The sequence below is a fragment of the Hylobates moloch genome, unplaced genomic scaffold (assembly GCF_009828535.3).
Source record: "Hylobates moloch isolate HMO894 unplaced genomic scaffold, HMol_V3 SCAFFOLD_3, whole genome shotgun sequence".
NCBI classification, from domain to species: Eukaryota; Metazoa; Chordata; class Mammalia; order Primates; family Hylobatidae; genus Hylobates; species Hylobates moloch.
Window position 1 is genome coordinate 124688423 of NW_026652278.1, and position 15004 is coordinate 124703426.

The window sequence follows — 15004 nt, forward strand, 5'->3', positions numbered from 1 at the left end:
ATAAATATGCAGTATGCTATAAATTTAGTTATCCCATGGTTTTATACTTTTAATGAATTTTTAAATCCATCTGTAATTCATATTTGTATATTGTATAAAATGAAAAAATTAAACCTTCTTTTTCACAACGGTTGTGCAAGTTCTCCATTGTAATCCAAGTATACTCTGTGTGTAGCATCGTCTGATTTTGTGATCACTTCTGTTTCACAGATCTGTTTCTATTTTATTATGACAAAAACAAAGTTTTAACTGCAATGCCATTTTTTCCTCATGTGTATGTGTGTGCACACATGTGTGCATGTGTTGTACATTTCCACTTAAATTCTTGCATTCTGGACAACTGCCTATGCTTTATTAGGTGGCCAAAATACAGAGTTAAGTATTTACAAACTCCATAATATCTAAACCACAAACACTATGAGTGTGTCAGTTATGGAATAAAGAAGACTGGGGTTAGCCATCAACCCAAGAGAAGAAAAAGGAAAATATACTATGGCAACCAACATACCATATTTGAACTGAAATATCTCCATTTCAGAAGGTTGAAGAACAGAGACACTAGAAGCTAAACAGTGTCCCCTCTGACTTGAAATTCGAGACATCATTTTAAATCTAACAGGTGAATCAATCTCTCTTTTTAACTTAACCCTGCAACATGCTTCAAAATTAAAATACCTCCTGATTCTACCTGGGGCAGCAAATATATTTCTGTATCAGCCATACTTTTAACATCTAACAGTCTCATCTCAGGTGGCTTCTTCTTAGTATGACATCATGACCTTATAAAATGAACAAAACAATTCAGAATATTGGCCATTGTACTTACTCTATACATATTTATATATTCAACATAGTATTATGAAATGAGAAGAAAATCTGAAAACAAAAGAAAATTATAAGAAGAGATACCACTTTTGAGTAGTGGCAGTTTTGAGAAATGCACTTTATTAGTTGGGAGACATCAAGTATTGTAACACATCTGTAATTAGGTATAGTGAATTTTTCATTTTAGGTAAAGTTTCTTAAAAATAACTAATTTTAAAAGACTTGTTGCAAATACAGATTATTAAAAACATAGCTTGTGAAACTGAGGTATCTTAGGAATGTATTTTAAAATTTAAAACAGAATTCATTCATCCAGTCAGCACATCTTCATTAAGTACTAGTTAGTTATGCAGCCAACAAATCCATCAAAAACTGTGACCAACTGAATGCTTGTCAGGTTCCTTGGGCTTAAACAATACTTTTACCACTTGTTTTACCACTTAACATTACATCCAGCAAAATGTAAATATGTTATTGTTAAATTAGGTACTTGTTTAGGTAGTCTGACTAGGTATGGTTTTAAAAAAAGCTTTGAGAAAATCAGCAATCAGCACTTTACCATTAAATTAGCAGCAGCCGCCAAGGTTCTCAAATATATATGCTAAAGAACAAGCAATAATATTAGGCTTTATCATAATTATAAGACTGAACATTGGCTATTAGCCCAAGACATACCAAAAGCATTGCTCAGGTGTGAATGCTGAATAAAGATCTCATGCATTTCCATTGACATCAAATTGGCCAAGCTTCTAGTGGAGATGGTGAAAACATAAATCAAACGAAACGAAATTGAGGACTGCTGGAATTACGCATTTAAGCAACTGGGTCCAAATTCAGGATATTGGCCCATAATTGAATACATTCATTTGCTGTTTCTATGATCTTTCTAGAAAAGTGTTTTTGCTATCCCTACCTTCATTTCTTTACTGCTCAAGTCTGTCTAACCCTCTTCAGATATTTCTTTCTACCAATCTGCACCACTGTTGCCATTAAAATCATAACAAAAGCTGTCCTCTAGAAATCTTTGCTTAATTTATTTTATCCAAGTGTTTTCTTCATTCTTTATGCCTTTAGCACTCATAGTCATTATATGTTTTAATACTTTTCATACTCTTAATGAAGTTATTTAAACATATATATTCTTTATCAAATTGATTACAAAATCAAGGACTATGAAATTCTTGAGAAACATATATCATAATTTACTTTTATTTTCCATTCTCTCACTATTCCTATGGGTAGGCTCCAATGCAGCACCAATGCATGTTTTTGAGAGTCTTTGCCTCTCAAATTGTCATAATTACTACAGAGAATGTTAATAAAAGCAATCATAGGCAGAAAATGGCAAGGAAAATGCTGAAAAGAAAGTTCAAATACAATTGAGGCTTAAGGCTCAGAATTGGGTATTCTAACGAATTCATTCTATTTTAGGAGGCTTATTTTTCACCAATTTGTTTTTAATTTTGAGAATTTTAGCACTCATTGGCCTGAATAGAGGAGAAGTTATTAAGATATTATGCTAAAGAATTGGAAAAAAAAACTAAATGACTCTATCAAGTTAAAGCCCTTTAGTAATAAAATTTTGACAAATATTTAAATAAAAAAACTTAAAATGAATGAACTATCTGCTTATGAAAATGATTTTTATAATCTATCTGCCTATCAGTTTTATCATATAAATTTTAACTTACCGAAAATGTAAGTTTATCTGAAAGAAAGCAAGTAAATGTGATATATAATTATGGGAAAAGCTCATAATTGACTTTTTATATTTTTGAAGCTTAACTAAAACTTAGTTAGTTGTCTTCTTCACTTATCATTTTCATCTAGTCTTCAAAATCATATTGCAGTTTCCCTCAAAATAGGGACACTAAATGTTTTGGTATCTGCTTAGTAAATAATATATATTTGATAAAGGAAAGAAAACCCCCAAGAAAATTAATGCCAATTATTCTCAACAAATATCTATTTATAGACTACCTCATCCAAAACATCTTACCATACAAATAGTTAATATTTACTGAGAATCCACTATAGAATAAGAATTTTACCTATATCATTTCAGTTGAAGCCTCAAAATAACAAGGTCAATGTATCATCATAGTTTAATAAATGTTTCAAATGTTTGACACACTTAATAGGGCTTCAGAGTAATTTGTCCAAGTTCAAATATTTAGAGAAGCAAGAATATGAACCCAATTTGGTTTAATTCTCAAGGTTATGTTCTTCATAAATTTACCATATCATCTCCTGTCATAGTCAGGTACCTTCAGAAATGAGCAAAAAAGATGTATAACCTACCCTATAGAGCCCATTACGTATCCTCTGAATTACTGAGTACACTTCTAAAATAAACATGTTTTTCTTCTGTCAGTTCTTATACCAAAACATTAATATAAATTTTACTTATAGTAGTAAATATGATGCCACAATCATCTTCATTTGATTATGTCTTTCAAAATTTAAAGGTATTTTTAAGTTCCTGTCCATTTTTCTCCTGGCATGAATAAATTTAATTTTTTAATTTTCAAAACTTTATAATGAAAACCATTTTTAAGCAACATTGAAGATGAAATTAGCATGAAGTGATACTTGAAATTCATTTAACAAAAACACATTTCCCTTTTTAAAGATTGCTTCAGAAATGTTTACAAAATAAACACCGATATTTGCACCGTGTAAACTGCGTACATTTCTTGATTTTCCTTTGCTTTCAATCGCTGATGAATTAAGAGAACATGGCATGCTTCTGGGATCACTGATCAGTGTTCTTTAGGAATGTTGAGGCACAGGTACCTTTCTTTTGAACTTGTTTCATCAATTTTCTTGTTCCTTCCTTGAAATCTATGAATTCCACACTGGGCACTTCTGCATGAGAAAAAGATGACTGGTTATAATATCACTCTCTTGTAAGAAAACATATTCAAGCTTTGTTTCACTGATAAAAATCCCTGAAGAAGGAAACCCTCAAACATATTTATGAATTCCTCCATCACTCAACTCAGTAATGTACTAGCCAATTTGACTAGGATAAAATCAGCATTTCTGTCAGTCCAAAATCTGGATTAACTCCATTTCTAAGTTAATTTGAGATTTTTGTTTGTTTTATCTCCTAAGTAAATTAAATTCAGATAGACTGAAGAAAGCCCATGGGGTAATAAAATGAGCCTGTATATGGGCAGCAAAAGATCTGGATTTGAATTCTGTAATAATGTAGTGAGTTCCTTAAACTCTGAACATCCTTATAACATTAATTATAATGTTGGGATAATAAAACCTATATAGATGGAGAATACCAAATATAATTTACATAACAATTCTAGGTAAATATTAAGCTGCTTAAAAACCATTAGTAACTTTCACCTAAAAAGAATAGATGAAATTGCAATAAAATAGAGGAACAAAGTACAGCATTTGCCAAGCCCGTTTAAATAAGATATCATGGAAATCATGTTTCTTATACAAAGAGTTATACTAAGCAGGCAGTGAAACTGAGAGAAATACTTTTTCTTAATTGAAGTATCTGTTTTACTGTTTGTTCTGATTTACTCTTTTAATTCTAATGTAATTCTAATTATTAATGTAATTCTCAAGCTGTGTTTTATATTATTTTGATAATGTCTGTCCCCAATAATGTTTTAAAACTCTTCAGAATATAGCTCTATGACTTACAACCCTAATCACAATTTGGGTTCTTATTATAAGAATAAGAATATAGCTCTACGACTTGCCACCCTAATCACAATTTGGGTTCTTATCTTATTATACAGAATAATCTTATTCTGTATTTTAAAACTCAAGGGGTTTCCCTTTAAGAAAATAGTTTATACTTCCCAGGCAAACACTAAAACTATGCAGGTTTTGTATCACTATCAAATAAAAAGTAAAACCATTGGGTAAGGAAAAAAAAGAGCTCTTTCTAGACAACTTCTCTCTTACTCATATGAACTTCATCAGGACTTGCAATTAATTTTTGAAATTGTTCTGTATCGACCTCTATATTTGAAGCTTCATTTTCTATCTCTGGGGCATGTCAGTAAAACCCACACATCTCCCTGTTAAGCAAAGCAGCTGGCTTTTTAAATGTGATGTCTTTTAGTTCTTATTTACAATCCTAATCACATCATTCATTTCAGTAATCTTTCAGTAAAAGTAGTTATTAATGCTGTCAAAAGCAGAAATGGGGATTCAATGTTTTTTTCTCTTTTTTTAAATAAACCTGGATAATTAAGATTAAGCCTAATAATGTGACTTTAGAGGCCTCTGGGTAATTAAGCAGTTTCCTGTGGTTGAGGATGCAACACAGCACAGACACCACCCTCACTTAAAATTCTACATACCTCCCAAAAAATAACCACTTACACAAACCACAAATGGTTAAATAAAAATGCTAGGAGTAGTCAATCATCATAACACAAAGGAAACTAGGTTTTTGTATTTTTCAGACTCAAAACACAAACAGCACATACAATTTTATTTGACTGATTTTTTTTCTGTAATTTAAGACAACCCATAGTGTATATTTTGTCTACTAAGGCTATAAAACTAAGGTGCCATGACCTTTTTACTAGCCCAGGTATGTTTCTAATGCTCTAAAGAATAAAACAATGGTCTGAAAAAAGAGAGGATAAAACAAATATAAAGAGGTTAAGAGACATTTTGGAGAAATAAGATATTTTAATATCCAAAGCAATGGAAGAAAAGGGTATGATGAGGTAATACATTTTAATTTTTAGAAAAAGAAGTCATAAGGCAATAAAGACTGTCATTTTGAATGAAATCTATTTATTTGCATTCTGAAAGATAATACGGAACAAACAAAAGTTTTCAAAGGACTATTTACCACCAAAAGACACAATACGTGAAGAATCTGACAAGAATGCATGTTTAATGTCCGTCATCAACCCACCTCCCCAAAACCAAAAGAAAATATATGTACACACACACATATACATATGCATATGTATACACACACACACACATACACACACACTTTGGAATCAGTATCACAAAACAGTGCCCAAATTAAAAACATTCCTGGACCTCTTATTGATCAATTTCTCTTATAGAAAGGAGCAGAGTATAGTATCTGAACTGAAACAGTATTATTAGAAAATGATATTCTGAGCATTAGGATGTATAATTCATGTTGCTTTCATTTGCTCAGACCATTGTAGAAATCCATAAATCATTTTTTGTTCATGTATTGCTTAAGTGCAATTTGTCATTTTGCATTAGAGGGCTGCTTCAGCTCATTCAGTGCTTTTAATTCACTGTTTAGAGTTTAACAAAATGTTGGCCCTGCTTGATAACTGAAAAGGCACTGAAATGTGAAGCCACCCCAATATTAACTAGGTTAAACAAAATGGAGAAGCACATTTCTACTTTCAATATCAAGATAACGGTGCTTGATGGGATATCTAGTATTTTCAATCCCAAGAACAAGGATTGGTTTGTTCTCTGATGGGCTTGAAGGATTAAAACACAGTAACTAAAGAGTTACCTGAATACTTAAAATTGCATATGCTATAAATCTTTCCCAGAAATTCCAGTCAGCATTCACTTTTTACTATAGATAAACAAAAACTAACACAATGTTCGTGGCATTGGTTCCAAAGCCTTGTCTTCCCACCTCTTAAGTTAGATTACACTACCACAAATAAACCTATTTCACGCTTACCCATAAAAGATGCAATGTACTTTGGGTCTTTTGTATTTGTTCTCTGAGCTGTGCTTGCTGAGAATGACAAGTGCCAAGAACAACCATCTAGGTCAATCCTGGTGGAGCCTGGTTATTGATAAAGTAATTTTTTCTTCCAATTCTAAAAAAAAAAAAAAAACTTCCCTCAAAGCTCTGGGCACATAGCAATAATAAGAGGATTTAGAAACAAATTGCTTTCAAGTCATGTTAAATCACTGCAAACACTCATTTATCCAAAGGCTGGTTAACAAACTTGTTTCTGCCCCACCCTTTGCAGCAAAGGGCAGAGAAGAAAGCAATCCCTTAACCCAGTTTCAAAGTTTGTAAAACACACTTGTGGGATCCTTAGCGCCCCTCTGTTTCTGCTGCACTTAAAGCCCAATGAAATAAAAAATATGCACTATCACTCTAATACATAAACCAGGACTTTTATGAAAACTGATTTTGATAATCTCTCTCCAAATAATAAAACTGCTTTTCCTCTGTTTCTTAGGGTGCAGTTTGTCCTGGCTCAAACAGTTTGCGCTCCTGGGGGTGAACGAGGGAGGGTGAAGAAGGGATTAGGTACAATATATTTCCTTCTCCTTTTCCGCTCCAGTAACGGGGGGATTGAGGACCAAAGAATATACATGATGCTCTACCCTTCAAAGAGGTAGTTAGTCTCATTACTGAGGCTGCCGTATATACAAACCTCATCTCACTAAATTCTGGGGTCCACGGGAGTAAGAATGAAAAAGAAAAACGAAAGGCAGGGATCTGTTTGATTGGCACAGCAAGGGAAAAAGTAAACCTGTTACATTTTAGAGGCATTTTAAAAGGCAAATTTAAAGTGTTGTTTTGTTTTGTGGGTGACGGGGCATGGTTGTTTTAAAGGCTCTAGGGTAAAGGGGCACAGAAGGCTATTAATGCCACTATGTGATCTTGGCTCCAAACAAAATGCTCTTGGAATTGCCCTTGGCTGGAGCTATCTAGAGGGAGGCGGAGGACCAGGCTCTGTTCTGTTCTGCCGGGAAGAAGACCCCACCGTCACCCCGCCGGTCCCTGGCTGGCGCCACAGAGACTAGGAGTCGGAGAGGCGAGACCTCTAGGGGGCCTGGGCTCAGCGACGCTGGTGCGGACACAGACCCCTATGACCCAAGAAATCTTGTTGAGCCCCCAAAAGGCGAGCTCTCCAAAGCAAAATTCTCTGGCCTGCCCTATGCTGATTTCGCCGCTAGGAGACGCCTGTAACCCACGTTTGCGGAGAGAGTTCCATTCAAACACATTTGCTACCAAAAAAAATAAAAATAAAAAAAATAAAAGCAGCTCAAGTGTTACAGTGGATGTAGTGATTATTTACAGGCAAATCTGGCCATCTCATCTCCACCTCTGGAACCTCTCTGGCTTTCAGCATACGCCCCAAGTCAGCTCAAACTTCATCTACATTTCGGGGGTGGAAACCCTCTTCCCCAATTTCTGGATCTGCATTGTCATTCAGCTGCATGTCTCTCACATGCAAACACGCGCGCACTCACGCGCACACACACAAGTGTTTCCATACGTACAAATGAACGCATTAGAAAATTACCGTCATTTTTTAAAAGGCTCCAGGATTCTGACGAGTCAGCTTGAGGAGCTCAAAACATTTCATTTCAATTCTGCAGATCTGAAAAAAAAGAAAGGGGGGAGGGGTGGAAGTACAGATGCAATACCGTATTAATATTCAGATACACTATAATCTCCTTTTCATTGATCCACAGGTCCCTTTATACACTGCCGCTCCATTCTCAGCCGCAGACGTGATGCTAAAATCATTTTAACTGCAGCGGTTTTCGTTTGGCTTTGGCCAGTCTTCAATTTACTGCAGCTGGAAAAGGATTAGCCATTTTTGCTGGCATCCTTTCCTTCTAAGCGCTCAAAGGCAGGACCCATCTTCATGAAAGAGCCAAGTGCAGGGGCCGGGGGGACCAGGCGTTGCGGGGAGTGGGGGCGCAGAAATCAGGGCAGTAGACGTGCATTCGCGGGACTCTCAGAAGCACGTCTCAGGCTACAATCACGCCCATGGACACTAGCCCTCCTTAATTCCCTGCCAGGAGGGAATGGCAACGTATCTCCGGGTCAGAAAACGACTCTACTTTTCCCGCAGGTTGTGGTGGTGGTATTCTTGGGTCATTCATTACCAGAAAGCAGCAAAGGACCTTCCTATCTCTTTGCATAAAAAGGAGATTGAATAGAGGCTTCTTTCGTGATCAAACAACCAATTCCTTGCTAGTGGCCCATTAATTAAAAATATACATTTATATATCTTTCCTTAGAGAATTGGCATTCTATCCACTCTCCAGCATTAAAGAGTTCGCGCTGTGTTTTAACTTCACAAGAACTAGCTATGTGGATGTGCCGCGTTGCCCCTGCGCCTCCGGAATGGGCACTCACAGCTGGTCAAGCGCGTCCTTCGGAACTCAGGGAGGCTCCGCTGGGGCTTACACAGAGCTAAGCCCTGGGCCAGGGAGGATGGATGCAAGTACCGTGCATGTGCAAACGTGTTCGCAGATACCCGCAGCGGTGCACACTCGGGCCCCTCGTGTGCACGGTCCCTGCCCACCACCCCACCTCGCCCGCGTTCGCCGCCGCCCCACTGTCCTCACCCCGCGGGCTGACCCCAGGATTGGCAGAAATCAGTGGTCTAATCTAGCATGGTGGGTAGAGGGATCGATCTCCAATTGCCAAAAAAAAAATTAGAAAATAGCCAGTGTTCCCAGCCGCTGCGTGGCACTTGGCCGCACAAGGCGCAGGGATATCAGAGGCGCTTTGCAGCGCTTGGCGTTTCTGTGTGCCGGATGCCCCAGAGCCCGGCGTTAGGATGGCGGGCTCGTAGGAAGCGGCTCAAATCAACTGCTCAGTCACTGATGAACGCACTCACGGCTCGAAGCTAGGTCCTCGAGTGAGTTAATCTACTTGGTAAGTATTTTGTGAATATGTATTTAGGGAGGAAAGAGGCACGTCGAACGCGTCTGCCCGTCTGTAAGCGCTGTCAGCCCACATCCTTTAGCGTGAATTCCTCCGCTTTTCAGGAGTCACCTCCAACCCCTACTCCGTATGCTTCGCCCCTTTCCTCACGGCCCCGTCAGACCCCTCACCTTTAGATTGACACATGCCATATAATACCCACTTTTTAAATGCCCTGCCAGTCTCTGCTAGGGTCCCTTAATTAGGTAACCCTTGCCAATTAGTGGGCCCTGCGCTACTTTTTCCCCTTCTCGATTTATTTCCATGATCCGTATTAGGGAAAATACCTTAAAGGAAAAACAATGTTAGCATCATTGGAAATCCCGCTCCTAGGAGAGGATACCGCGGCTGTTGCTACTATGTTTTCGCATTTGCTGATGCAAACAGGGGAACCTCTCTATTCCCTCCCCATTACCTGCGGCTGGGGACTGGGAACTTTCCGCGGCATTGTCCCCAGCCAGCGCCTCGGGACCTGCGGGGCTGTTCTCTCTCTCACACTCACACTCACCCCGGCCGCTCGGGCGAGAGTTCTGTCCCGCCCCGCTCGGGTGCCGCGTGACGTGTCTGTTTGGCGGCCGGTTTGGCCAATCATCGGCAGCCCGGTGGGTGGTACTCCTCGGCGATTGGTTGGCAGAATGAGGGCGCTGCGCAAAAACGGAGAAGCCGAGCGCTCGGAGCTCAGAAAGTGCCAGCCCAGACCACAGGCTCAGAGGCTGAAGCAGGAGGAAGGAAGGACTGGAAGGAAAAAGAGACAGGTTAGAGGGAAAGAGGCTTGGGAAGAAAACAGCAGAAAAGAAACTGCTCATTACACTTACAGAGAGGCAAGTAACGGTGGAGATGAGGACAGAGGGAACCAAGACTCTGAAAGACAAAAAATACAAATAGAGCGAAAGAGGAAAAAAATGTCAAGAAGAACATCCATCCGGAGAAATGAAGAGAATGAAAGTTTTAAGCTGCAGAGCCGTTCTGTGCTTTTCCGGCACAAAATTATATCGCTGGTTTTAAGCCCTTTTGCATTTGCCAGCCGTTGACATTAAGAGGCATGTTTAACGGTGCCAACAGCATCTCCTTTTCCTTCTCCTCTTCCTCTTCTTCTTCTTCCTCCTCCTCCTCCTCTTTTTCCTCCTCCTCATTCTCCTCCCATCAGCAAGAAGACAGACCGAGGACAGTCTTGAAATATCGAAATTTCCTCTTTGGGATTTGCCAGAGCCGCGTTGCGCCAAGACTGTCGGAATAAAGGACGCTGACTATTGTATTATCGTTATTTTATTAATTGGTCAGTGGAAAGATTACAGATGAGGAAAGGGGACGCCTGTCACCCTTCCTGTGCTTAGATTTAAAAAAATGAGGCTGGATTGCGGGAAGCTCTAGAATGAAGCAAAAGGAGTAAGATTTTTAAAGACAGAAAGCCACAGGAGCCCCCACGTAGCTCACTTTTATTTGTATTTTTTCAGATTTTTTTTTTTTTCGTGGTGGTGGGGGAGGTGATTGGGTGGCTGACTGGCTGCGGGAAGCTACTTCCTTTCCTTTTGGAGATGATTGTGCTATTATTGTTTGCCTTGCTCTGGATGGTGGAAGGAGTCTTTTCCCAGCTTCACTACACGGTACAGGAGGAGCAGGAACATGGCACTTTCGTGGGGAATATCGCTGAAGATCTGGGTCTGGACATTACAAAACTTTCAGCTCGCGGGTTTCAGACGGTGCCCAACTCAAGGACCCCGTACTTGGACCTCAACCTGGAGACAGGGGTGCTGTACGTGAACGAGAAAATAGACCGCGAACAAATCTGCAAACAGAGCCCCTCCTGTGTTCTGCACCTGGAGGTCTTTCTGGAGAACCCCCTGGAGCTGTTCCAGGTGGAGATCGAGGTGCTGGACATTAATGACAACCCCCCCTCTTTCCCGGAGCCAGACCTGACGGTGGAAATCTCTGAGAGCGCCACGCCAGGCACTCGCTTCCCCTTGGAGAGCGCATTCGACCCAGACGTGGGCACCAACTCCTTGCGCGACTACGAGATCACCCCCAACAGCTACTTCTCCCTGGACGTGCAGACCCAGGGGGATGGCAACCGATTCGCTGAGCTGGTGCTGGAGAAGCCACTGGACCGAGAGCAGCAAGCGGTGCACCGCTACGTGCTGACCGCGGTGGACGGGGGAGGTGGGGGAGGAGTAGGAGAAGGAGGGGGAGGTGGCGGGGGAGCAGGCCTGCCCCCCCAGCAGCAGCGCACCGGCACGGCCCTACTCACCATCCGAGTGCTGGACTCCAATGACAATGTGCCCGCTTTCGACCAACCCGTCTACACTGTGTCTCTACCAGAGAACTCTCCCCCAGGCACTCTCGTGATCCAGCTCAACGCCACCGACCCGGACGAGGGCCAGAACGGTGAGGTCGTGTACTCCTTCAGCAGCCACATTTCGCCTCGGGCGCGGGAGCTTTTCGGACTCTCGCCGCGCACTGGCAGACTGGAGGTAAGCGGCGAGTTGGACTATGAAGAGAGCCCAGTATACCAAGTGTACGTGCAAGCCAAGGACCTGGGCCCCAACGCCGTGCCTGCGCACTGCAAGGTGCTAGTGCGAGTACTGGATGCTAACGACAACGCGCCAGAGATCAGCTTCAGCACCGTGAAGGAGGCGGTGAGCGAGGGCGCGGCGCCCGGCACTGTGGTGGCCCTTTTCAGCGTGACTGACCGCGACTCAGAGGAGAATGGGCAGGTGCAGTGCGAGCTACTGGGAGACGTGCCTTTCCGCCTCAAGTCTTCCTTTAAGAATTACTACACCATCGTTACCGAAGCCCCCCTGGACCGAGAGGCGGGGGACTCCTACACCCTGACCGTAGTGGCCCGGGACCGGGGCGAGCCTGCGCTCTCCACCAGTAAGTCGATCCAGGTACAAGTGTCGGATGTGAACGACAACGCGCCGCGTTTCAGCCAGCCGGTCTACGACGTGTATGTGACTGAGAACAACGTGCCTGGCGCCTACATCTACGCGGTGAGCGCCACCGACCGCGATGAGGGCGCCAACGCCCAGCTTGCTTACTCTATCCTCGAGTGCCAGATCCAGGGCATGAGCGTCTTCACCTACGTCTCTATCAACTCTGAGAACGGCTACTTGTACGCCCTGCGCTCCTTCGACTATGAGCAGCTCAAGGACTTCAGTTTTCAGGTGGAAGCCCGGGACGCTGGCAGCCCCCAGGCGCTGGCTGGTAACGCCACTGTCAACATCCTCATAGTGGATCAAAATGACAACGCCCCTGCCATCGTGGCGCCTCTACCAGGGCGCAACGGGACTCCAGCGCGTGAGGTGCTGCCCCGCTCGGCGGAGCCGGGTTACCTGCTCACCCGCGTGGCCGCCGTGGACGCGGACGACGGCGAGAACGCCCGGCTCACTTACAGCATCGTGCGTGGCAACGAAATGAACCTCTTTCGCATGGACTGGCGCACCGGAGAGCTGCGCACAGCACGCCGAGTCCCGGCCAAGCGCGACCCCCAGCGGCCTTATGAGCTGGTGATCGAGGTGCGCGACCATGGGCAGCCGCCCCTGTCCTCTACCGCCACCCTGGTGGTTCAGCTGGTGGATGGCGCCGTGGAGCCCCAGGGCGGGGGAGGGAGCGGAGGCGGAGGGTCAGGAGAGCACCAGCGCCCCAGCCGCTCTGGCGGAGGGGAAACCTCGCTAGACCTCACCCTCATCCTCATCATCGCGTTGGGCTCGGTGTCCTTCATCTTCCTGCTGGCCATGATCGTGCTGGCCGTGCGTTGTCAAAAAGAGAAGAAGCTCAACATCTACACTTGTCTGGCCAGCGATTGCTGCCTCTGCTGCTGCTGCTGCGGTGGCGGAGGTTCGACCTGCTGTGGCCGCCAAGCCCGGGCGCGCAAGAAGAAACTCAGCAAGTCGGACATCATGCTGGTGCAGAGCTCCAATGTACCCAGTAACCCGGCCCAGGTGCCGGTGGAGGAGTCCGGGGGCTTTGGCTCCCACCACCACAACCAGAATTACTGCTACCAGGTATGCCTGACCCCTGAGTCCGCCAAGACCGACCTGATGTTTCTTAAGCCCTGCAGCCCTTCGCGGAGTACAGACACTGAGCACAACCCCTGCGGGGCCATCGTCACCGGTTACACCGACCAGCAGCCTGATATCATCTCCAACGGAAGCATTTTGTCCAACGAGGTAAGGCTGAAGCGAAAGGACCACCATCTCTCATCTCCTCCATCAGAAAGCCTCCTCTAGCCCGGCCCTTGTATCTCTGGTGCACTGTGTATCTATTTTTAGGATATTAGCTTATGTGTATCGTTGTGGGAGCGGAGATGGGCGGTCACCTTCTCCCACTCCTTCGTGTGTAACCTAACTTTCGCGTTGTTCCACCCTTTCACATTTATTTTCATTTACGTCCCCTTGGTACTTTGCCACCTTGGAGCTCCCTCCTTTGCTCTTCAATCTTTCCTTTAAAACCTTAATTCCTGTCAGTCCTTTCCCTTCTCAGTAACCTGGGGATAAAGGGAAACTGCGTGAAGGGAGAGGGAAATGTGGAGGAGGGACTTACTTTCTAGCACTGGCAAAGGTCTTTTTTCTTTGCGTCTGTCCCAGGCGTTAATAAAGTTGGCTCTGTTTTGCTTTGTTTAACGATGCTTTCAGTCGCGTGTACAAGTAAGCTATAGATTGTTTAACTTTACACAGTTGTCTAACCTCGAATGCATGTTTTAGTGAACAAGTTACCAGATCCTTGTCCTCTGAACTCGGGTTGCAAAAAAAGCCTTCAGTTCGGCTCGGGACAGCATTTACAGACGCTCTTGAAGCCGAGCGTCCACACAGTGTGAATTTGAATGAAGCTGCGTTGGCACAAACCCCTGTTAAGAGTAAACTAACGAAAGGCTTAAACAATTGTTGTCTTAAATATATCTTTTTAGCTAATAATCACCTTCTTGCCACTGTTTTGGATAAATTGCTGCTGTTGGCTTTCTTCATAAAAGAATTTGGCTTGTCAATTCTGACTTCTTTTTAAAAGGATGGAGAAGTGACAAAGTTGGAGGGTGGGGGTTGGGAGCAGAACAAAGTTGGTTTATGTGAAAGAAAGTTTGGACCGGAAAGGTGTGTGGGTGGTAGAGGTGGGGAGGCGAATGCAGAGGGCCTTTGGAGGGGAAAAGAATGGGGGGGGGGGGCGGGCAGGATTATGAACTCCTTTCCTGGCAGGTTATTTTATTTGAGTCTTAGATATTATTAATTGACTTTCATGAATATTTGTACAGCTCATTTGTATCTTAAGCACATTTTGAAAATAAACAACAACATAATTCCATAAAATATCCAAACTTTTTGCTTATTGAGCGTGCTGTTTTTCTTGTGTCAACCAGTATGCACCTAAACACTTTTTTAAGCCACTGAAAAAAAAAAAAAACAGCAGAATATAAACAGGTTGACTCTGTTAGAGACAATAGTATATGAGCTCTAGCCATGAGGTCATTTGCATTTTCTCTTTAAAAAAATACACACATTTAAA

General features: G+C 42.7%; 1 protein-coding gene and 1 long non-coding RNA gene across 4 annotated transcripts in view; one reads left to right on the forward strand and one right to left on the reverse strand.

The window, feature by feature from the left end:
* Positions 1-3515: 3515 nt before the first annotated feature.
* On the reverse strand, positions 3516-9998 carry LOC116463956 (uncharacterized). The gene is made up of 4 exons (XR_004246826.2): positions 9927-9998; positions 8094-8171; positions 6506-6647; positions 3516-3693 (listed from the first exon to the last, which is right to left on the reverse strand). It is a non-coding gene; the product is annotated as an uncharacterized LOC116463956 (long non-coding RNA).
* A 1034-nt stretch (positions 9999-11032) lies between these two features.
* Positions 11033-15004, forward strand: part of PCDH10 (protocadherin 10) — a 58487-nt gene continuing 54515 nt past the window's right edge. For 2 of the 3 annotated variants that reach the window (XM_032147251.2, XM_032147253.2), the window contains exon 1: positions 11033-13677. In XM_032147251.2, the coding sequence (XP_032003142.1) occupies positions 11047-13677 (2631 nt within the window). In that variant the 5' untranslated portion in view covers positions 11033-11046. The remainder of the gene's footprint in view (positions 13678-15004) is intronic. The other variant, XM_058436761.1, reaches the window with a different exon arrangement.